General features: G+C 44.6%; 1 protein-coding gene across 11 annotated transcripts in view; it reads right to left on the reverse strand.

Moving 5' to 3' along the window:
* Positions 1-2349: 2349 nt before the first annotated feature.
* Positions 2350-27511, reverse strand: part of GIT2 (GIT ArfGAP 2) — a 51211-nt gene continuing 26049 nt past the window's right edge. For 3 of the 11 annotated variants that reach the window (XM_059676190.1, XM_059676189.1, XM_059676195.1), the window contains 8 exons: positions 25223-25365; positions 23092-23241; positions 19250-19498; positions 17447-17536; positions 11872-11954; positions 11077-11265; positions 6794-6857; positions 2350-5581 (listed from right to left, as the gene is read on the reverse strand). In XM_059676190.1, coding sequence (XP_059532173.1) covers positions 5369-5581; positions 6794-6857; positions 11077-11265; positions 11872-11954; positions 17447-17536; positions 19250-19498; positions 23092-23241; positions 25223-25365 — 1181 coding nt within the window. In that variant the 3' untranslated portion in view covers positions 2350-5368. Of the gene's footprint in view, positions 5582-6793; positions 6858-11076; positions 11266-11871; positions 11955-17446; positions 17537-19249; positions 19499-20535; positions 20819-23091; positions 23242-25222; positions 25366-27511 lie in introns of those variants that run through there. The other 8 variants (XM_059676197.1, XM_059676194.1, XM_059676193.1 and 5 more) reach the window with 6 other exon arrangements.

Genomic DNA, 27511 nt, shown 5'->3' on the forward strand with positions numbered 1-27511 from the left:
TGGTGTTGCCTCCCCTCTCATTTCCATTGGAGCCTCTTCTCCACAAGGAAACAGCAGTTGTATTGTCTGAGCTCTAGTACAGAACTGATATGGGTGGTCCTGTGTTTGATTCCAGTCAAGGGCACATGCCCGGATTGCGGGCTTGATCCCCAGTAGGGGGTGTGCAAGAGGCAGCCAATGATTCTCTCATCATTGATGTTTCTATCTCTCCCTCTTCCTCTCTGAAATCAATAAAAATTTATTAAAAAATATGTTTCCAAATTTAGAGCTTCCACTGTCGTACTATTTCTTACACTCTTTATCTGGTATATATTTTGTGTATGCATATTGGTTTTGTTCTTAAGCACCTTTTTCTACTTATTGTGGGTATAATGAATATTTTATGGATATAATGAATATTTTCAGGATCTGGGTTTTTAGGTATTTTTCATAAAACTTAAAAGCGTTATATAGTCTCTGTTTGTATGTGGAAACGTTTAGGGTAGAGGATGCTGTGGGGACTCCCCATGTGTGAGGTCACCCCTGCCGGGTGGCACTGCCACGCCTGCCGCTGACCTAGTTCTGAGGAACTGAGCATCTGGCTTACCAGTGACACAGGCCTTGCTCCTCTGGGTTGACGACACAAATGGGTTTCTTCGGGCACTTCTGCAGAGGGACTGTGGCCTTTGCCAGAGTCTGACACACCTCATGGGGCCTGGCGTCTGGCTCGGTGGCTGGCTGGCCGAGGTGGGGACCACTCAGTCTTCCAGCCTGGTGTCTGGGCCACAGGGACGGGCTCCTGGACAGCCTTGCCCGCCAGCCTGCCGGGCAGCGGGTCATCCTCAGATGGTCACTGAACTGTCCCTGCGGTGAGGTCACCCCCGCGCAGCCCCATGGACGGGAAAGCGCTGTTCAAGGTGCTTGGGAGCCAGAGGACAGTCCGCCCAGTTAGTCACTGAACAAACGCTGTAGGGGTCCCAGTGCCCAGGGCTCAAGGATGGCACAGTCTCCACTCCAGGGCCACAAGCAGACTGTGCCCCATGTGTCCAGTGAAGCCGTGTTCACGTCACCCACTGCCCTTCGGACCTAGAGACGCCTCCCTCCCCACGGGGCCACGTTCTCCGAGCCTCCTCGTCACAGACTCCACTGGGTGGTGAAGCCCATCGGGGCCAATCAAGACAAACGACTCTCAGTAACCCACATGCTCCCCTCTTCCCACTGTCAGGGGAGCATGAGCTGCAGTCAGCAGGACTGTAAGTTTCCTCAGCGGCACTGCTGCCCACGGGGTTGTGGTGAGGACTAAAGGAGCTAATCCACATCAAGAACCCAGCACAGTGCCTGGCGCAGAGGAAGTAGTTGATAAATGTCAGAATTATTGTAAAAACCTATTTAAAAGCAGAAACGCAGAGCTGCCGGTGGGGAGGGCCCTGAGAAGGGTGGGCAGCAGCGCTTCTGAGCAGTCAGGACCCGCAGCGGCAGCCCCGGGCCCTCCCCACAGCTGCGGGGTCCGAGATGCTGGAGGGTTTCAGTGAGCTCCCGGGCGGGGCCGGCTCATTGGGGAAGCCCTGCCCTCGGAAGTGCTTCTGGGTGGGCGCTGACGGCCTGACCAGCTGGTCGGGACCTGACAAGCTGGATCACTGAGGACTCCATCTTCCCTGCACATCTCGCTCAGAAAGGTGCCCGTGGTGACAGGTCCCGCCGCACCCCTTCCATCTGGGAGAAGAGCCCAAGTCGCCTCTCCAGAGGACGACCGCTGAGGACGGAGGGTGGCCCCGATGAGCCCGGTGTGACTATTCAGTCCCCAGGGTGAGCCTGCACAGGGCGCCTTGCTCTGAAAGTTAGACCGATGGCCTTAGAGTCCCTGTGGTCAGCAAACTGCAGCTCACGAGCCACATGCGGCTCTTTGGCCCCTTGAGTGTGGCTCTTCCTAAGCCTTAGGAGTACCCTAATTAAGTTAATAACAATGTACCTACCTATATAGTTTAAGTTTAAAAAACTTGGCTCTCAAAAGAAATTTCAATCATTGTACTGTTGATATTGGGCTCTGTTGACTAATGAGTTTGTCGACCACTGGCCTTAGACTAAACGAGCCCCATGACCAGCTCACCTGGGAAGAGGAGGTGAGGGCGCCTGTGCGCAGCCACTCTCACTGAATGTAAGTCAAACTTAGGGAGAGAGCACACTGTGAGAAGGTACCTGGAACTGATCCCCGACGTGGGTTTCCCTAACAAAGCTCGCTGCTCAGTGCAGAGGATGAAAAGGGCCTCCGTGCTGTAAGCTGAGCTCCCGGGCGAAGCATCTCAGTGCTGTCTCATCAGAGGGGGGTGAGGGAGTATCTGAAGCATCAACTAATTGACGGGAGACATACAATTACCACAGAGACAGATATAGAGCCTGTTTATTGCGTAACTAGCAGGCACAAATTCCAAAACAATTTTACAACGCTTAAAGGTTGTACAATAATTACAGGAATAGAATGTACAATACAAATGAAAAATAAGTGCAGAAGAAGGGGTGACATGGATAAAACACATTTCCATAAAAGGCATTTCAGTATTCCTATGCAGCATTTTTCTTTCGTAAAAACAAGGGAGACCTTCAACCAGGATGAGAAGGAAAATGCTATGTCTGGGAGCGCGCAGCTGCTGTGGGGACCACCAGGCTGCCTTGCTCCTGGCTCCCAGCCTAGAGGCCCGAGACCCCGGACAGCTCCCGAGTGTGCATTTGCCCGACTGCTCTTTGGCAAACAAGAACCATTTGCATTGAGGCAGAGGTGCCTTCAGTTCCCGGAGCTGGGGGTGGAGCTGCCTCAGCAACTGCCCGTTGTGTAAAGGGCACCTCTGACCTACCGGCTCTGGGGGAGGGGGTTGAGAACAGGGGAAACATGACATTAGGACACAGACATTAGTGCAAGGCTGTGGGACCCAAGTGCAAAAAGTGGTGAGCGTCGTGCAGACACGGGGCGGTCTGCCCCAGGACAGAGAGCCTGCGACGCGGGCCTCACGGAGGCTGAGGCTGAGGCTGAGGCATGGGCGGTCGGAGAAGGAAGCTGGCGGCCCTCCTAGCACCGTGTGTCTTGCCACCTGGAACTCCTTCCTGGAGTTCTGGCGCTGTGGTCAACAGCAAACCCTGCGGTGTTCTTACAACCGAGAACGCTGGGCTCCGCGTTCCGGGACTTCCTCTGGGGCAGAAGCAACGCCCTTCATCGCAGGTCCTCGTGTCCGAGGAAAGACATCGCTGCGCCCATCGCAGACGACTCATTATTCAGAAACCTGTCCTCCGGGGGCCACGGCCACCAGCTCAAGAGCGTGCTGTGCCTTTCCTGAGGACCCAATGCGCCCAGGAGGGCGGGTGTTGGCAGGAAAGAGGGACACTGAGTGTGCAGCATGCAGAGGCGGCTTCCCGACGGGGCTGGAGCTGCAGGTAGGAGCATCCCTCAGCACCGACGGCACTTAGGGTGGCACTTAGGGTGTGCGCATCAGCAAGTGGACGAGTCTTCTGGAGATTGGACCCTTTCCCCAAGCTACTCAGTGACGTGAAGCCGGCAGGAGCGTCCACACAGTGACTCAGTCAAGCAAACACCCTCAAGGTGCTCCTTTCATGACAGTTTACGGTCAAGCTATGAAGGTGATTGTGAATCAAACAGTTCTGTGACAGTGCAGGCATGTTCAGCATGTATTTAGGCAACTTTGATAATTGTGACTTCTTCACACGTGTGAAGGAGCACTATGGGACAGAATATATGGGTAAAGCAAGGAAAGGGTGGCCACATACGGGCACGGCTCACAGGCTAACCCAGGTGGGACGAGGGAAGCCCGACTCGCACCAGTTTGCAGGGCCCCAGGGCAGAGGCTGCGCGGCGGCCTCCAGACCACAGCTCACCCACATGTGCTGTGCAAATGTCTGCAGGAGTCGCCAGCATTTATAAACAGAGAGATGGCACAAAAACATCCAGATTCCTGGAGTCTCTTGAGAAATAAATGCTCTGGCAACCCCGGATCCACTTTTCCACCTGGCAGCCCGAGTGGAGCTGGGGGCTGCTGTGCCACTGGGTGTGCCCTGGCCCCCCTGATGCCCCTGCCCCGCCCCGCACCTGGCTCACCCCATTCCTCTTCCTCACCGCGGCCTGGCCTCTGGTCTAGGTCAGGTCCGAGGCCCCACACAAAGGGGTTGCAGTCAGCAGGTACAGGAATGTGCTCGGCACTCAGAACCAGAAAGGTCTCTCCAGCTACTGAGGAAGCACCTGTGTGTCCCAGAGCTCACACCCGGGCTCTTCCACAGCTTTGGGGCAGCTGCTAGTCAGCAGAACACTCTCTAAGGAATTCTTGAAAGCTGATGTCCAATTTTTAAAAACCAGTGCGATAGTGAAAAAGAAAGAAACCCAGATGACTGTATACATCTTACCTCACAAGAAGTCCTTAAAGGGGACGAGCTATGCGAAGCAGGTCGCAAGAAGGCTTTACGTGGTCAAAGGAGTGACCGAGTTTCAGATGAGAGAGGTGCCATACAAGGTCTGGGCGCAGAGGGTTTCTCTTCCCGTGTTCACGGCACTGACGGGAGGGGGTGCAGAGGAGCTATGGCCTGGGGCGCTGCTCCTCCCGCTGTCCGCAGGAAGGGAAGTCTGGTTTCCTGTGATAAGGCAGAGCAGTAGACCACGTGTGGTAACACGGCGGTGCCCCTATCAGGACGTGGCCAAGTGACACGCGACGTGGAGGATGAGTGCTTATCTGATGCCACGGAGACTTCAGGATGATAGTAAAATAGAGAAGATCAAGATAGAGAAATTAAAGAACATCTCATGATAGCACAGTGAAAAGAAATGGAGCAATTCATTGTTTCCTTCCAAGAGAGATCGTTATACTATTTTTAGAAAGTGGCAAAGTCCTCCTCATACATGCTTGGAGATACTCCAAACTTAAGAGATATTTGCAACAGGTTAGAAAATTCACTTATTGCACAGTGCTTGGTAGGGAACAGATAATGTTGAATTTTTTTTTTTTTTTTACCCAACTCTCTCAAGAAAATGTTTTACTAAAACATCTCACTTAGAGTTTTAACCATAGGCAGGGAGTTTTAAAGGCTGGATAAATGGTAACGAACTTGCAACAATGAAGCTATGCTTTTGGATGTCCATGATCATGAGCTCAATAGTCACTGACAGCACAACAGAACATCAGAAAAACTGGCAAACAGTCACAAAGTAAGGCAAGTGGGTTAAATTAATAATTGAAAATTTGTTAGAAAACATGCAAAAATAATACTGAGTCTTTTTCAAAAAAGTTTTAAGCTTTCATTAAATGTTTGTTTCTGGTAAAAATCGGGAGTTCCACATCTACATTTGTAACGGGACTGTGAAAAGCCCAGGAAACAGAGGGGCCAGCTCCGCCGCTCAGTTGTTGTTCTCTTTGGTGGTGATGGTGACCAGCTGTTTGGCGGCCTTGGCGATGTCGTACGCACACTGGATGACCTGCTGTGTGGCCAGCTGGATGTCCGTGGGCGGGCTGCAGTCCCCGGGAAGGGTCTTCTTGCATTCTGACTGCAGTCGGTAGGCACTGGATGTCAGTAAGTGAAGGGAAGTCCTCACCATGTCAGACTTGGGTTTCTAAACAGAAAACACAGCCGTTGGCCATGAAGTGTAGGGAGGACATCCGAGAGGGGGAACATACATTCTTCTGAAAACAACTTCAGCTGCTCCCCAGTGAGAGCAGTTTTGTCAGGCACCTTTCAACGGGGGCTCAGAGCGCTGCAAGCTTTGCCACCCCTGGTGACTGTGAGATGCCCAAGTGCTCTAACTCAAAGGTCAAAGTGCGTGCAGTATCATTTTAGTAGGATGTGCTGTTCTGAGGTATTATTATTCCACTTGGGTGAAATATTCCAGATTTTATTTTATTAATTTTATTCTATTAATGCTTTGTTTTTATTCTATTAACCCTTTGCGGTCGTTTGTCTACTCTCAGCCACCAAAGCTTTGTTACCGTTCCGGTCGTATGCCTGCTCTCAGCCACCACAGCAAGGAACCGTACGAATCTTAACTCTATTCAGTCATGTATCAGTTCATAATTTCTCTGAAAGCTCTTAAGTGTCTAAGCGACCTTGTCACGAACCAAAACATTGCCCCGACAAATCGGGGATATCGAAACTCAATATAAACAAACGCGGTTGTTCCACACTCGCCATGCAAAACACCGTGGCGAGTCAGTCGCCTTTTGAGAGCGAAGAAATCGACAAGCTTCGGAGATACTTCGCAGAATTTCAAATAAAGCTTTACAAATTACGTTTAACTGTAATTAGGCATTCTCGCTTGTTAAGATATTTCAAAATAATACTCCAAAATGGCAAAAGAAAGTTACTGAAAGAAGTGTACTGCGAATCTGAAAGTAACGATGAAGTGTTTTATTTTGGCACCTTGAATACTGACTCTGACGTAGAAAGTGATAACGTTTGTAGTGATTCTACTAGCAGTGACGTAGTTCCAAAAAAGAATTAATAAATCTTGTTTATCCTTCATAATCTTGCATGTTATGTATCACTGCTCTTTCAATGGAAATTAATTCCGACCAGTACGACACCCATGTCCAAATTTAATACGACCACAAAGGGTTAATGCTTTGCTTTTTAGCACTGGGTTCAGACATTCTTGTCTTATTAAAACCAGTATTCATGTAGAACAAAAATATTTCAATACTGTATCTGACTGTTTACAGATGTAAGACTCTTTGTGCCACAAAAAGAATAATGTGCTATCAAGGTAATGAAGAAATTTCTTGCAGTTTTTTTAAAAGGATCTGAACCAAGTAAGTAGGAAGGGACTTACTTTGGGAAATAATGCTGCCATTTCTGTAACAGCCAGGTGTATCCTCTCTGAGCAGGGAGTATAACTGCAAGAACATTGAAAGGTTATTCAAAGAAAGCAAAATAATTCAGAGGCAGAAACACTCAGGGGCTAGCACAGGTTCCATGTACATTCCCTTAATGAAGGGGCTGAGGCCGAGGCTAGCCACTGTGGATCCCACACCAACAGGAGGCACCTGGTTACAGATCAGGGTCCCCCTCTCCTTTCTTGAAAGTTCATTCCATCTGAAGCATAGGCAACATTACACTACTGGCCAGGTGGAGCCACAAAACAGTCTGCAAAGATATTCACACCCCCTCAAGCCGGCCATTTACTTCTCATCGTCCCAATTTCTTGAAAGCAAAGTAAGGATTTCCATGCAAAAGGCCACAGAAGCTAAAAATAAAGTACTAAAAAAAAATACCTTAGAATTGGAGCCTACACCTCAACACTTAAAAACTAACAGACAGCTCGGCTGCCTTGGCTCAGTTGTTGAGTGTTGACCTATGAACCAGGAGGTCATGGTTCAATTCCCCGTCAGGGCACATACTGGGTTGTGGGCTCATTCCCCAGTAGGGGCTGTGCAGGAGGTAGTCGATCAATGATTCTCTCATCACTGATGTTTCTATTTCTCTCTCCCTCTCCCTTCCTCTTTGAAATTAATATAAATATATTTTTAAAAAGCAAAAACCTACAGACATTTCTAAATTCCTTCAATTCAATGCATCTGAACTGTTGGGATGTCTAAAGCTTTACTTTGGACAAAGAGGAAGCACTGATATCAGCGTCATCTACTTGCTCAATCACTTATCCACTTCCTAATAAAGTTACCAGGGCTTTGTAATAAAATGCTACGGCCCTAACTGGTTTGGCTCAGCGGATAGAGCGTCAGCTTGTGGACCAAAGGGTCCTGGGTTCGATTCCGGTCAAGGGCACATACCTCAGTTGCAGGCTCTTCCCCAACCCAGACCCTGGTCAGGGCTCGTGCAGGAGGCAACCAATTGATGTATTTCTCTCACATTGATGTTTCTCTCTGTCTTTCCCTCTCTCTTCCACTCTCCCTAAAAATCAATGGAAAAATATCCTCAGATGAGGATTAACAAAAACAAAAAACAAACAAAAAAAGCTATGAGCACAGCCAGCACTCTGCTCTGGACAAGCTCAAAGACAACAAAGTGCATTAAATCTGCCCATCCTCATACTGTCGTTCAGGCCTGACTGCGTGCCAGGCTCCATTCTCAGTGCCTTGCAAAGACTCCCATAATCCTCCCAACAGCCCCATGAGGTTGCACTACTATCACACCCATTTTTCATATTAGGAAACTGAGTCCTGGAGAGGCAGAGAACTTGTCCAAGGTCCTGCAGCTGGTGAAAGAGCAGAACTCAACCCTGGCCCTCCAGCCTCCAAGCCCAGAACCCTCACCGCCAACTACAGGCCTCTCCTGGCACGAGGCCATGAATTCACACTTTTTTAATAGCAAGCCTCTTTTCACTGATGACTGGCGATTCTGACTTCTTAGGTGATGAGAATTGGAATATTTGAGACTTTGGTTTCATTTAGGGTTATTATTGGCATTACAACAAGCAAACACATGGGCTAGTTTCTTACACCTTAAAAATGTTATATTTCTGTCCTTAGTACATGTTAAAAGGTGCAGAGACAAAGAGAAACTGAACGTGGTGTTACGTGACAGCCCTTAGGTACCACACTGCCCCCAGGCCTGGATATTGCTTCTAGAAATGACCCAGAGTGCCCAGGAGGGAGATGGACATGGGGAAAGTGCTTTAGGAGCCTGTTTCGCAGGTTAGGAAATATGGTGTGAATACAAAGGTCTGGCCTTACACAAGAAACCACATGGTTATGTTTTAAAATTGTCCTCCTAAGACACAAAGCCAAATGTCCTTCAGCATCCATCCTAGTACTTAACACCTTCAAGAAACATTCTTTCCCCATTTTTTAGCTCATAAAGTTGGCTTCTGCTTAAAAATTGTCATCAGCAACCTCTGCACTTCATCTTTGTAAGAAATCTAGTATCGAAACCGTTTTAATAAAGACTGCCTCCATTTTAATAACTGTGTATGGCGCCAGGTGGGGATACTTCGTAAATTATATAAATGTCTAACCACTAAGCGACACACCGGAAACTAATATAAAATATTACTGGATGTCAACTGTAATTGGGAAAAAAAAACTTATTCAGAAAAAAACGACTGCTTACATTTTAATGAAACCATCACATCTCAAGAAAATGGTTTATATTATTTCAAAATGCCTTCAAATGGGAAATCCTCACTTTTAACTTTGTGAGCAGTTAGAACCACACACCATGTAATAGCAAAAATGCCAATGCATAAGGAGTTATTTAACTTGCCAATTTCAAGGGGCAGCAATCCATCTGGTCACACAGACACTCAAAGGAAAAGGCAAGGCCCCCAGCAACCCCGTACCAGACCTAACGTGCCTGCACTAGTACACCCGTTCATATCACACTTACTGAGAACCACATCCATCTGGAGTTGTATGTTATCCACATGAGTTTTACGTTTTGCTGGTTAGGGTTTTCATGTTGATCCAAAAATATAATTCACCCTTTTCCCTCGCTACACAGAGAAGACATTCTTCCTCAGGACATCTCTCAAAGACTCATTCCTTGTAAGGTATTTGAGGAAAGTCCTCAATAAGCCACAAAGGGAGCACACAGATTAAAGAGAAAGGCCTCCTCCCTTATCAGAGGGAGTTCACCTTCACAACTTCAAACTGTTACCTGTCCCCAAAAGGGCTTTGTGCCTGATATGTAGTGACCCTGAACTGTGTGATTTCCTGTGTGTGTGAGTGTGAGAGAGATACAGGCAGGGGTAGAGCCAGGCTGAGGTATGGCCAGGGGCTGAGGGGAGCTTGCCTAGACCAGGGGGGCCAGGACCTAGCCTGAATGTGCCCTCACGGGCTATTGGTCTACTTAACGTAACACAAGCGATGGACCAACAGGAGGAAAAGGCATGGGTTTAATTAGTACAACACAAGGTTGTGAATAAAAGCATCTTGAGCACGTAAGTAACCAGAGATTTTAAGAGAACATCAAAGAGATTGTAAAATATAAATTTTCTATACCAGTTCTGGTTTAAAGCAAAAGAATGAGCTAATGATTAAAATCTTCACATCATTCTCTCATGGTCTTTTTTTTTAAGCTCACCAGAGGATATTTTTTCCATTGATTTTTAGAGAGTGGAAGGGAGGATGGGGAGAGCGAGAGAAACATTGATGTGAGAAACACACAGCGATTGGTTGCCTTCTACACACGGTTGAAGCAGGGCATCGAACCTGCAACCGAAAAAAAAGAAAAAACAAACAAAAAAGAACCTGCAACCGAGGCATGTGCCTTTGACTGGGAATCGAACCGGAGACCCTTCAGTCCACAGGCTGATGCTCTAACCACAGAGAAACCAGCCAGGACTCTCATGGTCTTAAAAAAGAAATCAGATCATGACATTTATTGAATAAATCTGTACACTATAAAGTAAAAAATTTCCAAATTGCACCAAGCACCATACTGCGATCGTTGAACCCAGAAATGGCGGTAGGGCAGATATGTATATTTTTGACAACTGCCAAAGAGAACAATGCAACGCAAGCACATGAAAGTAGGATGTCACCCAGAACAGTTAACTGAACGGAAGTTCTCAGAGGAGAAAAGGATGAGTTAGAACAAGAGCCAGTCCCTTCCTATGCTAAGAAGTGGCTCTGCTCGATATGGTTCTGCTCAGAGTGAGCAGACAGTTACGTGAATGGTGATTTGAGCAACTTTTATCGGTAAACCACTTGTGCCTTAGATGTTTCATACAAATACAAGCACAGGCACACACGGGAGACATAAGAAATCAGGTGCCTTTCAGGGTATCTTTTACGTCGGCAAACTGGCTAGCTAAGGCGATCACAGGGAGCAGTGGTGCCGGGAAGAATCAAGGGCAAGTTCTCAGGAGCTTCCCTCCCTTCTCTGCCTAGAACTAGGAATATCACTGTCCCAACGACACAGCGATTCTATTCCTAGTGACATTTATTTTCAGAGGACTTCATAAGAGGAATGAAAAACTGAAAATACCATGTAAAAAAACAAACCCAAATTTACAAATTTGTTCTTAAACCTGTTATGTAAACCTGAAATTTTCAAAAACCTTTAAAATCAGGACATTGAGAAAACTCCGTCCCTAACCGGAGCAGCACCTCTGGAGCAGGTGCATGTTCTCCCAGGCAGGACCTAAGCCCTTACCTGTCATGTTTATTTTCTTGGGCTGCTCTTAGGAGCTCCTGGATGTTTTTGGTGATCTGCTCAGTTTTCCGGATGACGTCTTCGGTGCTGGGGAGGATGGGGCTTGGGGCCGTGGAGGGTTCTGCCATATCTGGAACTGAGCCATCACCTTGCCACACCATACTCCTCTGCCTTCCCTTCCTGCTTGACCTGTGGACATTACAGAAGAGGCTAATGCAGCAGGTGCTTATCAGCTGTTTCTCTGTTTCTAGGAGCCACTGCCGTGCATTTGCTGAACACAAGAGCAGGCTGCTTTTGTGTTCCCCTTTCTCCTGTCTGGCAGGAGACTCATGGTAAGGCTGTTTCACCAACAGGCAGCCACAGCTCACATGGAGGCTTTTCCATTCACCACAGGGCTGGAAATGAAGACTCTTGTAGGAAGGGTAAAGATGGGGAAAAGGAGGGAATAACTGGAATGGGGAGGGCGCGTCATTATAAAGCCATCCCTAACTGAGTCAGTCCCATGGGGTAAAAATGCAGAATATAACCTAACAGCGACTTAAAGTGAAGTACTGATTTGAAGGACATTACAGAGACTTAGAGACATAAAATATGCTAGTAAAGGAAAAAAAGCCGCCTGTGGCAATAATGTGTGATGAGGTGTTGAGCTATGAACTTATGCCCCAATATTTTAAGACTTTATGGGTCTGGAAATAGAGAAAAGGGGGGCAGGTGATGAACTACGTCTCCTGACCACGACTGGCTAGATATCTGGTTTCAGGGCCCGACCCCCGGCACATCCTTCTGCAGCTGTACCCCATGTCCTCTGGGTCCGTGTCGTTGGGGGTGTTGTCATAGTCACTTTCAGGCGTGCTGTTCTGCTTCTCCAGCCTGGACGCCTACAAGAGGAAAAAGGGGCCCGTTGGTTCCGAGCATCAGACACTCCTGAGGAGCTGCTCTTCCCCAGGAATCACCACCTGCTGGCCCAGATCTCCTTTGGGACGGAGCCGACCCTTCATTGAAAATCTAGTAAAAGATGAACAGTGGATACAAAAATACTTTTTCCTTTTTTGCACCATTCTTAGCTCAGTGGCTACTCCATAAGCAGATCCTTGGTACAAACTAATGCAGACACACAAGCAACGCCCACACTTAGTTCTCCAAGGAATATGAGTGTAACTACAATACGACAAGTCCCACTGAATAGCAAATTGCCAACACTTAGATACCCATCGACCGTCAGCACTGGAAGCTGCCTGCAGATTATCTACTAGTAGTCTAACACCAGGTGAGAAAATGACACACCCAAGGCCAGACTCAGCAGAAAAACAGGCCCTAGAGCCCAGGCCTCCTGCTGCCTCCCATATCCCATGCCTGGGCGCGGAGGCTCACCAATCCTCAAAACACACATGGCTCTCCAGGAACCCTTCAGAGGGGTTTTATCAGACCAGAAAACTAGTATTGTTAATTGATTGCCACATGTTGTTTGTGAATCAAAATAGATTAACCTGGTGTATACTTGATTTCCAACCATTTTTATCTGTTTCTCAAAACACCTAACCCTCAAAATATAAAGATCTGATGCAACTGTGGAAATTAAAAAATGGGTGGCAGATTTAAGAGGAATGGTAAAAATGTGTTGAGCAAATGGCAGCACAGCTAAGTATAGGGCCTTCCAGGGTGACGAAATTTGAAGGGGACCACACTCCCTTGAAGTACAGTGGGGCCTTGACTTACGAGTGTCCCGACTAACGAGTTTTTTGAGATACCAGCTGTCTCTCAGCCGATTTTTTGCATTGAGTTGGCAGAGTAATTTGAGTTAACGAGCTCCTTAAGGAGCTCGGTCTCGGGACGAATTAAACTCTAAACTCGTTAAGTCAAGGCCCCACTGTATTTAGTAAACATGGGTTTCCCCAGCATGTATTTCATCCATAATGCTTGAGAACGTCTTCATCTAGAATAGAAATCAGTGGAAGCTGATTTAAAACCTAAACTGATTACTTCGCAAAATACAAATCTAAGCTATTTCCAGCTCTACACCTTGAATTTAATCCGAGTTAATAAAAACATGTGACTTAAGGAATTGTACTAATGCTGCAATAAAATGTGGCTAAAGAAATAGCTAAAAAAAAAAGAGAGAGAGAGAAAGAAGGAATTGCTATACAGTTGTTCCTTAAAGAATACAGGCTGGTGTGGCTCAGTGGTTGAGTGCCGACTCATGCACCAAGAAGTCAGTGGTTCGATTCCTGGTCAGGCACATGCCCGGATTGCTGGCTTGATCCCCAGTAGAGGGCATGCAGGAGGCAGCAGATAGATGTTTCTATCTATCTCTGTCCCTTCCTTTCTCTCAAATCAAAAAAAAAAAATTTTTTTTAAAAATACAGGATTGATTTTTTTTTTGAGAAAGAGAAACACTGATTAGTTGTTCCATTTACTATGCATTCATTGGTTGATTCTTGTATGTGCCCTGACCGGGAATCAAAATCGCAATCCTGGCCTATCGGAACGATGCTCTAACTAACTGAGCTACCCGGCCAGGGCCACAAAAATTTTTTTCAATTGACCTTCACAGTTCAATTGACCCACATAGTTCAGACCCACGTAGTTCAAACCCACATTGTTCAAGGGTCAACTGGTCGGTGTCCCTAACCCCCGTGTTGTTTGAGGGTCAGCTGTAAACTGAGAGCCTTGTTTAAACATCTGGAGACTCTACGGTTTCATCCCAAAGCGTGGCTACCTTAGAGTAAGTCAGTTTAAGAAAAATCTACACAAAATGTAATTATTTGCTCCTTACTGGTAATGCTGCCTGGTCCTCTGAAGGCCCTTATGTGGACAGGCAAGGCAGCCAGCCCCCAGGTGGAAGGCTCCTAAGTTCACATCACATTTTACTCACTATCCTCATGGCTTCGCTGTCCTCTCCCAGGGAAAAGGCTCTTTCTCTGTCTGCTGGTCTTTCGCGTTCCCCCCAAATGCTCTATTTGGTCCTAGCCACTTTAACAGAGGACACTTGTGCTGGCTCCTAAAATTCATACTTTAGCCACTCAAATTCATCTGGCAAATGATTAAAAGTGTTAGAGAGTTTAAGTTCTGTAAATTGACTATAACTTTTAAGATCCCTTCGCTTATATCTCCTACAAGAAAGCCATTTCTGCTTCACTTGCTGCCCATTTATCTGGCTTCATGAATCAAGCCGTGAGTCACTGGCCACTGGAAGTCTAGATGGAAGACAAAGGCAGGCCCTGTGTCCAGTGCAGGAAGCAGGCTCTCCACAGGTGATCTCAAAAACAAACACCCATCTTACCTTTCACAGGGAATGTTTGACCAATCTTTAAATTTATTTTCCTTCAGTTTTTATACACACACACACACGCACGCACGCACATGCACATAAATGTAATAAAAAGACTTGCATTTAAGTAATTATTCTGGAAAATTCATCCAGAGCTGTTCCAGTGGAAAAATCTAGAAAACAGAATTAAGCCCAGAAAATCCCACATTTTATAATGGATGTTTTTGCCTTCCTTGATATAAATTTGATAATTACAAATCAAATGCACTACCCTCACAATGATCAAAAGTACCAATTTTCATTTAAACATTTTAGAAGAGTAATAACTCATATATCTATAAAAGTCCTCAGGAAACGTTTCTCCAGTACTGAAAACAATGTTTGGCAGGAAATCAGTTACTTACAAATTAAGTCCTTCATTATTGTCGACAAAAACATATATAGGATTTCAAGTTAGCCAGCATTTAATTTTGTGAAAAATGATTGTGAACATGCAGAGGTAAGATCCATTAGTTAAAAGTGCTGCTCTCTCAAAGCTGTTAATAGAAAAGTTACCATATAGCTCAGCGGTTCTCAACCTGTGGGTCACAACACCTTTGGAGGTTGAACGACCCTTTCACAGGGGTCGCCATCGGAAAACACATATATAATTACATATTGTTTTTGTGATTAATCACTGTGCTTTAATTATGTTTAATTTGTAACAATGAAAATACATTCTGCATATCAAATATTTACATTACGATTCATAACAGTAGCAAAATTACAGTTATGAAGTAGCAATGAAAATAATTTTATGGTTGGGGGTCACCACAACATGAGGAACTGTATTAAAGGGTCGCGGCATTAGGAAGGTTGAGAACCACTGGTATAGCTGGTGCTGGTTCAGTTTATTCTATAGATTTGTAATTTTTTAAAAATACAGACATGCCATATGAACCTGAACTCATGATAAAGCTTCCAGGAATATTCAGGATTATCAGTTTAAATGACTTAATTGTTAATCTTGTATAAAACTCCATTTCAGAAAGCAGTCCTTGCAATTATTCTCAAAACTACCAGAAAAAAAAAGTTTTGCTTTTTTAATTTCATAGTGGACAGAAGTTTACTTAACTCAAGTAAAAGTTCATGAGATATTTCATTTCTACTAACTGCCCCTTAGTTTAACTGAAATATTGTAATAAAAACACTGCAGTTCCTTTTTAGAACTGCTCAGGAGACTTGAATTCTTTTTAGTAGACTGCTTCAAAGCTGGGGTAAAGAGCCCCACTGGCGCTGGCGGTGGGAGAGAACAACTCATCATTCCTACGTATGTGCAGGGAATGGACAAGGCCAGGTGCAAATCCTAGTGTCTATAAAGGGGGCCCCGCACCCACAGCTACCTTTTCTCCTCTCATCTCAGGGCCACGCCCCTGGTGTAAAAAAAGAGTGAGCGGGGACCTGACTGCAGGTCTTCAAGGCTTGAGCTCTTTCCACGTGTGTCCCAGCATGTGCTCTCCATGCATGAGCCTGTTTTTTAAATGGACAGTGCCTTTGGTAGCCGGGATGTCACCTAAATCCCTAGGACCCTTTCACTGAAAAACCAAAAAGCTGGGTCTGACCCTGGCTGGTGTGATCCAGTTGGTTGGAGCATTGTCCTGTGCACCAAAAGGCGGTGGGTTTGATCCCTCGTCGGGGCATGTGCAGGAGGAAACTGATTGATGTTTCACATTGATATTTCTCTCTCTCCGCCTCTCTCTGTCTCACTTCCCGTTTCTGAAATCAATTTAAAAAAAAAAAGGCTGTGCATGGAGGAGGTACTTAATAAATACTTGTTACCTGGTTATTCTAAATGGAGTTTGCCTGAATTGTGTACTGTTACTGGGAATGCAAGTTATACATCAGAAAGTGAATACATCTGGCCCGTGTGGCTAAGTGGTTAGAGGGTCGGCCCGTGCCCCAAAGGGTCACAGGTTCTACCCCCAGCCCCGGTGGGGGAGCGTGCAAGAAGCAACCAACCCATGTGTCTCTCTCACATTGATATTACTCTCTCTCTCTCTTCCTCTTTTCCCCCCTTCCACTCTCTCTAAAAACATTAATAGAGTTCAGCCAGTGTGGCTCAGTGGTTGTGTCGAGCTATGAACCAGGAGGTCATGGTTTGAGTCCCGGTCAGGGCACATGCCCGGGTTGCAGGCTCAATCCCCAGTAGGGGGCATGCAGGAGGCAGCCAATCAATGATTCTCTCTCATCATTGATATTTCTCTCTCTCCCTTTCCCGTCCTCTCTGAAATCAATAAAAAAATTTTAAAAATTAATGGAGCACTAGCCGGTTTGGCTCAGTGGATAGAGCATCAGCTTGAGGATCAAAGGGTCCCGGGTTCAATTCCGGTCAAGGGCACGTACCTTGGTTGCAGGCTCCTCCCTGGCCCGTGCCCTGGTTGGGGCTCATGCAGGAGGCAACCAATGGATGCATTTCTCTCACATCAATGTTTCCTGTCTTTCCCTTTCTCTTCTACTCTCCCTAAAAATCAATGGAAGAGTATTCTCGGGTGAGGCTTAAAACAACAACAACAAAAAAGAAAGTTGGACTTGACCAACGAATAAAGTGAGCAGCTGCATACTAACAGCTGCCAAGACCTCCAATTCTGCTGTGCTGCAATGCTTACATGAAACCCAGGGACGGCAAAACCTTGGTTTGTCAAGTATGGTGCTGACAAAGTATGTTAAGGGGTTAAAAGAAATGAAAAAGCATGATGTCTTGGTGTTTCAGTTAGTCCAAATATACTAGTTTTAATCTGATAACTGAAGCTCTGAACAAATCTGACAGATGTGCCCTACTACAATATTTAACCAGCAGCCAGCTAATATTCTGATTGTTTAAAATGTCAGAATAAATGTTATAGGGTGAATTGTGAACTTGGTTAAATAGTACGTGAAACAGAGTAATGTTAGACGAAAGGGTGGCCGTCTCCCATAGGCGTGTGCGTGTGTCCATGCGTGCTGCTAAGAGCTGCCTCATGCAGGACAGAGGGCAATCAGCAGGAGGACAGGGGGGCCAGAAACACACAGCGGCCCAGGAGCTGCCCCTCCTCCAGAGAGCCAACCATTCAGAGTGTACTTAACCCTTCGGGTGCTTTCGTCCCTGGACCAGGAAAGTGTGGAGGGGAAGGAAGGCAGAGACGAAGAGGAGGTCACAAGCGCACTCCTCCCGATCTGAAAGGGGAAAAAGAAACACACTCGGGAAAATACATACAACAAAACCCCACCTACCCCGGCCTCAGCCCCGGCTTCCCAGGAAGAGTCCTAAAACGCTACTCAATACGCCAGGTCAGTGCTGACATTTCTGTGACAGGCGGCTGACTGCCACACTAGCTGACGACAGATGCCCAGACATGTTTAATCCCTTAGTGAAATGCCTTCCAGAAATTACTCGGAATTTATAAAGCTATTTTTTCTATGTAAGGGAAAAGATAATATCTAGCATAATTTGTCAAATTTGCTGGTAGTTTTTAAAAAAATAAATATCCTTAAACAAATATTTTTAATTAAGACAGATAATATGAAATGAGAAACTATATGAATGATTAAAAGTTGGTATGTTATCTATTTTTTAGTAGATATAAAACTTCTGCAATAATGAAATAATGACATTCTTACATTCTAAGTGTTTCTAAAATAAAAAAATACACTTTGGAAACTAACAAAGCTTCCTTTTCTTAAATTTTGTTTTTCAGTTATACAAAAGTAAGTTTTTTGTGTGTTTTATTTTGTTTGTTTTTTTGTTTTGTTTTTTCTTGACTGGAATCGAACCTGGGACCTTTCAGTCCGCAGGCCGACGCTCTATCCACTGAGCCAAACCAGTCAGGGCCAAAAATAAGTTTTTAACTTTAGTTCAATGACATTCCATTATACCAAAAGTATCAAATCAACTGCTTTAGAATGTTTAGCCCAAACAACTTAGAAAGTTGAAGTAATATATTCCCAATTACAATATAACAACACAGTAATTTTACCACACTAAAGCTGGACAAAATTAAACTAGGGCTTAATTTACTAGACCATACATATTCTTTACTTTGAATTTTCTCTGAGAATTTTTTGGAAACTTACAAAATTTGACTGAAAAAAATAACAACTGTGACATTCAAAAAGATAAATATTATTCTCTAAAAATCACCACATAAGTTCAAAACATCTGTGACATTTTGTCAAAACAGATTTTTAAAATAAATCTTAAATATATTATTTTAAAACCTCACAACACAATATTATCCCATTGTAAAATAAGATGTTAGCAGCCTTTACAGAGTACAATCTTTGGAACACAACCCTTGTAAAATCCATGTAGAGTTTTTACACCTCATTCTTATGAAAGGACAAAGCCCGCTTTCTCCAGAATGGAGCGGCAGGGGATGCGGGAGCGAAGCAGGCACGCTGACCACACGTGCAGGCTGAGGGGCCCAGGAGCTGTGGATGTCCAGGTCACCGAGGCCACCTGCTCAACGGGGAGGAGCAGAGGAGGCACCTTGCATCCTAAGGCTCTAGTTCATAAAGGGGCACGGACCTGTCTTATCGACCTCAAAGAAGATGGCGCTTACTTCTAGGGGCAACCTTAACAATTTGTTTTTGTGTTTGGAAATGGGGATGAAAGTTGGTTATAAGAAAATAAAATTCCAATAGGGAGAAAAAGGGGAGGGGAGCTGAGCAAGAACCAGAATATTGGTTTTGTTGGAAACTTTTGGCCAATGGCCCTGTGTGCTTATGGTGCTCCTACAAGCATCTGTCAACATGTGAATTCAGCAAACACAACTCTCACAGCCCAATTTGGCAAAGCAGAGACGTGCGCATGTACAGGTTCAGAAGAGGGACCGCAGGAGGCAGGCTGCACAGAGAGGGAACAGTGGGAGCGCCAGTGGTGGTACTTACGTGTGCAGGGAACGGCTGCAGTCTCGTCCTGCTCTCTTTGGGGTGGTTCGCTTCTCCCACTGGGAGGTATGGCTTCTGACCTGATCCCGTCTCGTACATGGACATGGGCCTACTGCCCCGGGCGGACGGACGTCGCTTTAAGGAAGAGTGGTTGGAAGTATCTGGGTACTCAGAACCAGTTTGCACCTGATATATTTTGGTTGAGGCCTGTTTCCTGAGGTTCGAATTTTCACTCTGGAGTGTTTGAAGCTGAAAGAAATGTTTGGCAGTGGGACTGTGTTTTTCCACAGCAAGCAGAAAAAGCAAACACCAAATAAATGCATACAACTACTAGCTTTAAACAATAAAAACAATAATAGCTAGCTGGGTTGAAAGTAAAAGGCAACTATAAATGAGAATTCTGTCTTCTTGAATGAATGAAACGTAATCAACTCACTTCATCGCTGAAGCATGATAAATAGCTTAATTTCTAAATGTGGAAAAGTTGCAGATTAGACTTTTTAAAAACAAAATGTCTAACAACTTAAAATTTGGTCATGGCAGACCTGAGAAATGTTTTCAGGCATGCTGAACTCTGGATTTCCCTAAAGCTGTTGCTAGCAAGAGCTTGAGATCATTAAGACACCGCTTAGGTAACTTGCTTTTCAAATGAGCCCTGAGCAATTTGCCAATGCCAAAAATGCCAGCGGACACCATGGAAGCAGCACAAAAGTTACTGGAGTTGCTGTGCAAAGCAAGAAAGACAGTGAAGTTCAGCTTATGAAAAATCAGGTCAGCTACCTCCCAGAAAGCCAACAGGAAAAATTATAATCAACAAGTTTTTATTTCATAATATTTTTGATGTTCCAAACAATGTAGCACACGTTAAAAAAAGAGAGGGAGCCGAATCATGGTATGCTTGCTGCATTAACATATTACAAAGAAAACTGAAGACCTGTTCTGTTAACATCGTCATCCGAACGCTCCACGCAGCACGCTCGCTTCCCTTTGGTGACTGATCAGCTTTCAGCCAGAGCTGGAATATGTGGCCTCTCTCTCCTTCGGTTTTGTCACCCAAAACTGCGACCATGACGGTGTCAGCTTTAAACACTCTAATCTGCCTGGCACCACCCCATTCAGTTAGAGGCTGTCACTTGGAGACCCTGAATGCTCTTTCCATTCCTCACATGCAGGTTGCTTCATGGCGTCTGATGAATGAGAGTTAAGGGATCAGCAAGGAATCATGTTACTCTTTGGCATCTGGCATTTTAACACAATTAACTGAGTCCAGTCTGCAATGTCCTTCCCCTCTGGTGCTCCTTCATCGTCCATGACATTTATAAGCTGGGTGTGGTGTGCGTTCAGCTGTCTACTCTTTGACAGTGACTGTAAAATCTGACCAAATTCCCCACCAGGGCCAAGGCTCAGGTCCGCAAGCAACTGCATCTGCACCAGAAGATCATTACTTGTTCGATAGTAAACCATTCAGTGTTAGGAGTTACTTTCAATTTTTATTTATAAAGCACCGATCTGTGAAAATGCACCAATAGTGGCTGCTCCTCTTCATTAATTAGCATCTTTTCCAAGCAACTGTTCAAATGTGAAAGATCAAATAGAAATCACGCTTTGTCAACTCTATATATTTATATATTAAAAAACTTTACTTAACTTTGAAATAAAATCAATGCATCTTTGCTAAATAAAGGTATCTCACATACTTTATATTAATAGTGCCAAACGTCTGTGAAAGCCTGGCATACGGCCTCTGTCACAGAAATACCCGCATCCTCCATTTTCTCGAAGTGACCACGAAGGGCTGCCTCTACACCACAAAGCTTTCAGGGTCTAACGTGTCTGCAACTCCCTTTCCAAAGAAGGAGCGACAGCTGCAAAGTGGCCAGCAGCCATGGAAAGTCCCTACGTTCCAGGACACAGACAGGCGGAAGGTGCCTGTCAAAACTATGTCTTAGGGAACCCATATCCTAAAGTGAAATGGTCAAGGTCCAAAGAGTGAGGAGCTTAACTGACACACGCCTGCCGATGAAGGAGTGGTGTCTGGTCACATGTCTATGTAAAAGCCTTCTCTTAGGGAGTTGAAGACAAGGATGTTTCATGTCTCTGAAACATCCAGTCTGGATTTCGCTTGCAAGTGTTTTGATGAGCACATTTCCTGGTATCAATCTTTAAGAACTTTAGTATTCTGTATTTAGAGAGGCATCTAGGATGAATCTGAATGATACTTATCTTATTGAGAACTAGATCACTTTTTTTTTTATTTGGAAGGAGTATAACAGGAAATGAAAAGTTACAGATAATCCAATAGTTTCAGAGATCAAAAACTTTTCCAAGAATTGAGGAAATAATCCATGAGCAACAGCAAATAATTTCACTCTCTATTTCTTAAAGCAGCTTAAGACATTTGCTTTCAGAGATAGGTTATCTCTGGCAATTTCTACCAGTACTAAAAGGAGCATTAAAGAATAAAAAAGCTGATGCTTAGCAGGCTGACTTACAGTGGCAACGTCAGCACGTTTCAGAAAAAGGCACCTGAACAAAATTATTAGTTCAATTAATGGGTCAAACTGTAATTTATTAAACAAAAGGTATTTCAGAAAAGACAGAGGAAGTGCAAGCCCTGTATGTTATGGCTGCATACCAGGGCCAGCAATGCACAGAGTAAGTGTTAGGTTAAAATCTGACTGATCTTCTTGTCCCCTTCTATTATAGCTAGTACAGCCATCTATCTCAGTATGTCTCAACAAATGACCTAGAACCCAACATCAACAGAACCCTAGACCACGCCCAGGCCAGGGCGCACTGCGGCGCACTTCCCTGACAAGCAGAAGGGCACAGTCCCCACCTGCTCCTGTGGCTTTCCTTTAGGAAGCATCATTGAAAAGGGCCCAGCCACAAATGAACTGCACCACGCCCTCTGTTCTTGATGATTCTGAAGCAGGACTCTTCAAATGCCTTTGTTTTGTTTCTTTTTCAGGGAAGTGTACAAAATCTCATATTGTGGAGAACTGAATGATGGGATTAGTATCTGTGAAGTCTTGGGCAGAATTTAGAATTTTTCAACTTTCTTGTCTTAGAATTCTCATAAAAAATTACATATGGAATCCTCATCTTAAACAAATTCCTTGCTACTGTTAGCCACACTTCTTTTAGGGATTAATATATTAATGTATTTCTGACTCTCTTAAAAGAAAATGCTAAGCAAATGGGGTTCTTACTAGTGAACATCTCTCACTAATGTAAACAATGTTTTCTTCTATTCACTGAGCACCTGCTCTGTGGCAGGCCCTGCTCCAGGCTCTGAGGACATCATAAACTAGTGGTTAAGCACTGGTGAAAAATAAAGTGGGGATGCGGGACAGGGCTGCCAGGGCGGGGGTGAATAACAACTCAGAATAAGAGTGAAGAGGGACAGCACCCCTTGCATGGCGTGGGGTGGGGTATGATATGGAATGCTGATAAACACATATACCCGTCCAGGGCTTTCATCTGCTCTGTCTTCCTGCTATGATTATTCTTGTAGAATGAGCAACAGGAAGAATCACATCCACGGAGTGCCATCCAGGATCCCAGGAGGCACAGAATGGTGCAAGGTTACTGTAACTGATAAGCACCTAATAGGTTGTATGTTTCTCCTATTGGGACACTTACTCTGGATTTATTTATCAAAGCTACTTTACCTGCAATATCCAAACATTACTTCCAAAAAGACAGCTTGGCCCAAAGGTTTTTAGGTCTGTTACAATAACTGTTTTTCTTCCCTCTAACCACAAGTATTGTGTCTGGGATTCTTCCTTATACTATGGGGGTTAAAGCGTCAATCATCCTGGCATTTATTAACATGTTACCTTTTTCTGCATAATTCTCAGCTCGTCACTCAAGTTGTTATTCACCTTCATTAGCTGTTGTATCTTGGCCTCAGAAGCCACTAGAGCGTTTTTGACCTCCATAAATTCCTGCACAGTGACTGGTCCATCTGATAAATCTGAATCTAGGCTCTAAAAATAAATTGGGGAAAATGTTCACAATCTGAGACGATGATAACATTCAAGACTAACAGCTAAAGAATTTCAAATTCTGACCATGCCAACTGGACTGCAAAGTTAATTAAACTAAATCAAGGCTTCTGAGGGTAATGCAAAAATAAAACATTAAGGTGGGGTTACTATAATATGTGAAAAAATTTAAAGTCAGTATTTTCTAACAGAATAGGCAGTAGAGCTATAAACCTACTCTGACAATGACTCTCTAAATGCATCTGTCTTGTCTGTCTTTCCTTGCTCATTCATTTTTCTTTTTTATTCATTCTTTAATTCATTCACTCCAACAAAAGTTTATTGAGCACCAGGCAGTGTTCTGGGGATACATAGGAAAATAAAATAGACTACGATTCCTATTCCATGGCATTTATATCCAACCGAGTGAGGGAGGGGGAAAATAAAAACAAGTAACTATGCAGTCTGACTGAAGGTGGTAAGTGTGGTGGAAAATAGGTAATACGGAGAAGGGTAAGGGGCTAAGGAGCTCAAGTAGGGCTGAAGGTGGGCGCATTTTACTTCGACAGATGGGGAAAGCCTTTGGGTAGGTGAGATGTGAGCGGCAGCCTAAAGAAGGTGAGGACATTAGTCAAATGGCTGTGTAGAGGAAGAACGTTCCAGCCAGCGGCAGAGCTCAGCTAGAGGGAGTGGGTGTGCAGGGCAGAGAGGAGGGGGAGGCCCGTCAGTCCACAGAGGACCCTTTCCCGTAGGGTCCTGCCATGACCTTCGCTTTCACCAAGTGAACGCAGTGCTGCTGGGGAAACCTGGCAGGGGTGTTTCAGACACATGACTCTCGCTGTCCTCTCTGCATTCCCTGCATCTGCCAATGGCACTACCATTTTCACAGTCATGTGAGCTACAAATCCCTGACACATCTTCTGTAAGTCTATCTCCCCCCGTTCAAACATTCAACTTATTGCCAGGGCTGGTCTATTCTATCTTCCTGCCCACTCACTCTCAAATGTTTGCTGAGCCCCTCTGTGGGCTAGGTCTGGGCCAAGGTCCTGGGGATTCAGCAGAGTGTGGGCCAGCCAACCCCTGCTGCCCCTCCCTGCGCTCACTCTCTGCTAGTGATCTCTCCCCCATCTGGACCCTCCCAGCCAAGCCCTAAGTGGCCTGGCCAGCTCTTGGGGAGTATCCTGATTGGGTTCCTTTCCTCTACTCTCTGACGATCCAGGACTCCAAATGGCTGACCACTGCCTCCTGCCCTCCCTAAAAGCTCCCTGGGCTCGGCTCTGCCTGCCAAGGTCCATGCTCTGCAGTCTGGCACATGGTGTGACCTCCGCCCTCTGCTGTAGCTTTGGTTCCCACTCCTTTTAGGCTCTCTACACAACACCGCCCACCCCCTACGCCCCCCAACCAGATGCTTTATTTCATTTTCTCTCTGCCTACACCACTCTTCCCTGCCTTTTCACGTGCCCAAACCAATGCATCCTTTAAGACACGTTAAGAGCCATCCTATTCACAAAGCCTCCGGCCACTCCCCCTCAGCAACAAGTTGTGTCTCCTCTCGGCTCCCAGTCTCTTCTGTTGGTGCTTATGACACAGGTCACTGTGTGCCTCTTCCTGCAGCTACCTCTCCTCTTAGGCAGTGAGAGCCTCACAGGAAAGGGACCAGACCTCATTCAGGGGAGTATTACTCAGAAAAGTCACTTGATAAAAATTTGTTGAAAGAATAAAACACACAGTCCCTCCTCACAAGTTTTATAAAGTCACAACTGCAGCAGGGCCACGTGAGTCAGCAGTGACTCAGGGACAAAGGACTCCCAGTTTTAAAACTATTTACCTCGCTTGACCTTTGTTTAGCCCAAGCTCGTTAGTGAACTCAACTATACCTCATAGCACTTTCACAGGGCTAGCCCTCAAGTGGCTTACAAGGTGATTCTGCAGGAGAAAAGAGTTTTAAAAGAATCACAGTCTCCCTTCCTATGTGTCATCTCACCTTCTGCCTGTGTGCCTTGCTGGCAGTGGCTTCCAGATCTGTGTCTTCATCTGATGCCACACTGTCATAGTCCGGCTGGTCATTGTCTTGACTCTCAGTACTGTGCTGGTTATTGATGGTTTTCAGAATGAGCTCCACATTGTCTATCAACAGAAGCAAATAACTTTATTCAGGCCTTAAAAACTTTTAAAGAAGTTATTGATTTTTAGAGAGAGGGAGGAAGGGATAGAGAGAAACACTGATTTGTTGTTCCACTTATTTATGCATTCATTGGTTCATTCATGTATGTGCCCTGACCGGGGATTGAACATGCAACCTTGGAGTATTGGGACAATGTTCTACCAACTAAGCTATCTGGCCAGGGCCTCAAGAAAAAGTTTTTCCCCAAAAAACTATTGGGAGGATTTTTGGGTTATTAAAAGACTGAAGGAAAATGACAGCGATAGAAACCAGACAGACAGCCTACTGCAAACTGCACAGATTTAAGCATCCCTCTGAGCTGCTCACCAAATGTGGGCAAATCATTAGAAAGCACTACTCAGACAAAGGAGGCTGGTTCCCAAGTTTCTAATCAGTGAGATAGAGTATGGCTCCAAATCATGACGATGAAGCTGTGCTAATGCAAGCTTAATTGTGATTACCCAGGTAACAAGTCAAGATAGAAAGAAGATTGTTAAAGTGGAGCCTAAACACTAGGTGCTCAAAGAGCAGGCACAGGTATTTAGTCAGCTGGATGCCAGTGAGAGAGGGAGGAAAAAGCAGAACGACCCAGCAGCCACACACATGTGCTATCAGAAAGGAATGGTCTACAAGGGAGCAGGGATGATTCTATGGGCTCTAACACATTTTGAATAAAAGAGTTCACAAATTATCCAAGTCTCTCCAGTTTCTTTCAGGTAACTCAAGCTTACCTCTAACTTCCAATATTATTTCTGGGTATTTTGATAGATAATATCTGCATGATAAATTATGGCTACGTAAATTTTAATTTTTAAAATTAATATTTAAAACACACATAGCACCTGATTATAGAAGTAATAGAGATTCAACATATATATAATTATTATTTGCAGCAGTTATGGTCTATAAAGTTGCTGTAAAGACTGAGTTAGTAAATAGTGAACCACTGTTTCGAATGGAAACAGGGTTAGGTTCCTGCAAGCCTCTGGTCACAACATTTCCATTGACTGACCTATGAGTAACCTTGTTTTACGTGTGCTATGTTTAAAGACGCCTACAATATGTACTGTTGATTCACTAACAGTGAACTCACAGCCAACAGCAGAACTCATGTCCAAACGAAGCTTATCTAACACAGGCATTTTCTCCACAAGGCATATCACAGCCTTCGGGTGCTTACGAACCCTAAACAGCACTTCCGCACTACACTGTGGCCCATTTTAAACAGTAAAATTACTAACAGAAAGCATAAAAAATGTGAAAAATATAACACTACACAGACCTTGAAAAGGACAGTTGTTTACAATATGAAAGCTGAAACAAAAGCCAAAGTGTGATCTTATTCAATCTCAGCTGGGAATATATGCTTTCGGTGACTCAAGTTTTTCAACACTTTGCACATGTCTACAAATTACCATGAAAGTGCTATGAGTACTGATTTTGAGGTTACAAATACATTTTAGTGAACAGGTGAATTTGCAAATATGGAATTTGTGAATAATGAGGACTGATTAATATTTATACTTACATGTGGTATATTCACTTGTACATACGTATGTTGTAAATGTTTTCCTTACAAAATTGGTATTATACAAAACTAAACCTTTATTTAAAAAATTATTACTTGCCCAGCCAGCGTGGCTCAGTGGTTGAGCATAGACCTATGAATCAGGAGGTCACGGTTTGATTCCCGGCCAAGGGCATATGCCCAGGTTGCGGGCTCAGTCCCCAGTAGGGGGCGTGCAGGAGGCAGCCGATCAATGATTCTCTCATCATTGATGTTTTTTTTCCCTCTCTCTCTCTCTTCCACTCTGAAATCAATAAAAATATATTTAATATAGTTTTTAAAAGTTATTACCTTATACTGTCATTATATATTTTCTGAAAAGAAAGTGTGTGCAATACTATTCAAATATGTGACTAAATGTTGCTCTGTTATGTTTCTAATGTTTTCAGTATTATATAAAACATATATATATATATATACACATATATATATAGATGTAGATATATATAGATATATATAAAACGCCTCTGATTTTCTCCTCAATTAACACCTAGAAATGGAACCACCAAATCAAGAAAGTACGTACATCTTGGTACTCCATA

This window comes from Myotis daubentonii, chromosome 19 (assembly GCF_963259705.1).
Source record: "Myotis daubentonii chromosome 19, mMyoDau2.1, whole genome shotgun sequence".
NCBI classification, from domain to species: domain Eukaryota; kingdom Metazoa; phylum Chordata; class Mammalia; order Chiroptera; family Vespertilionidae; genus Myotis; species Myotis daubentonii.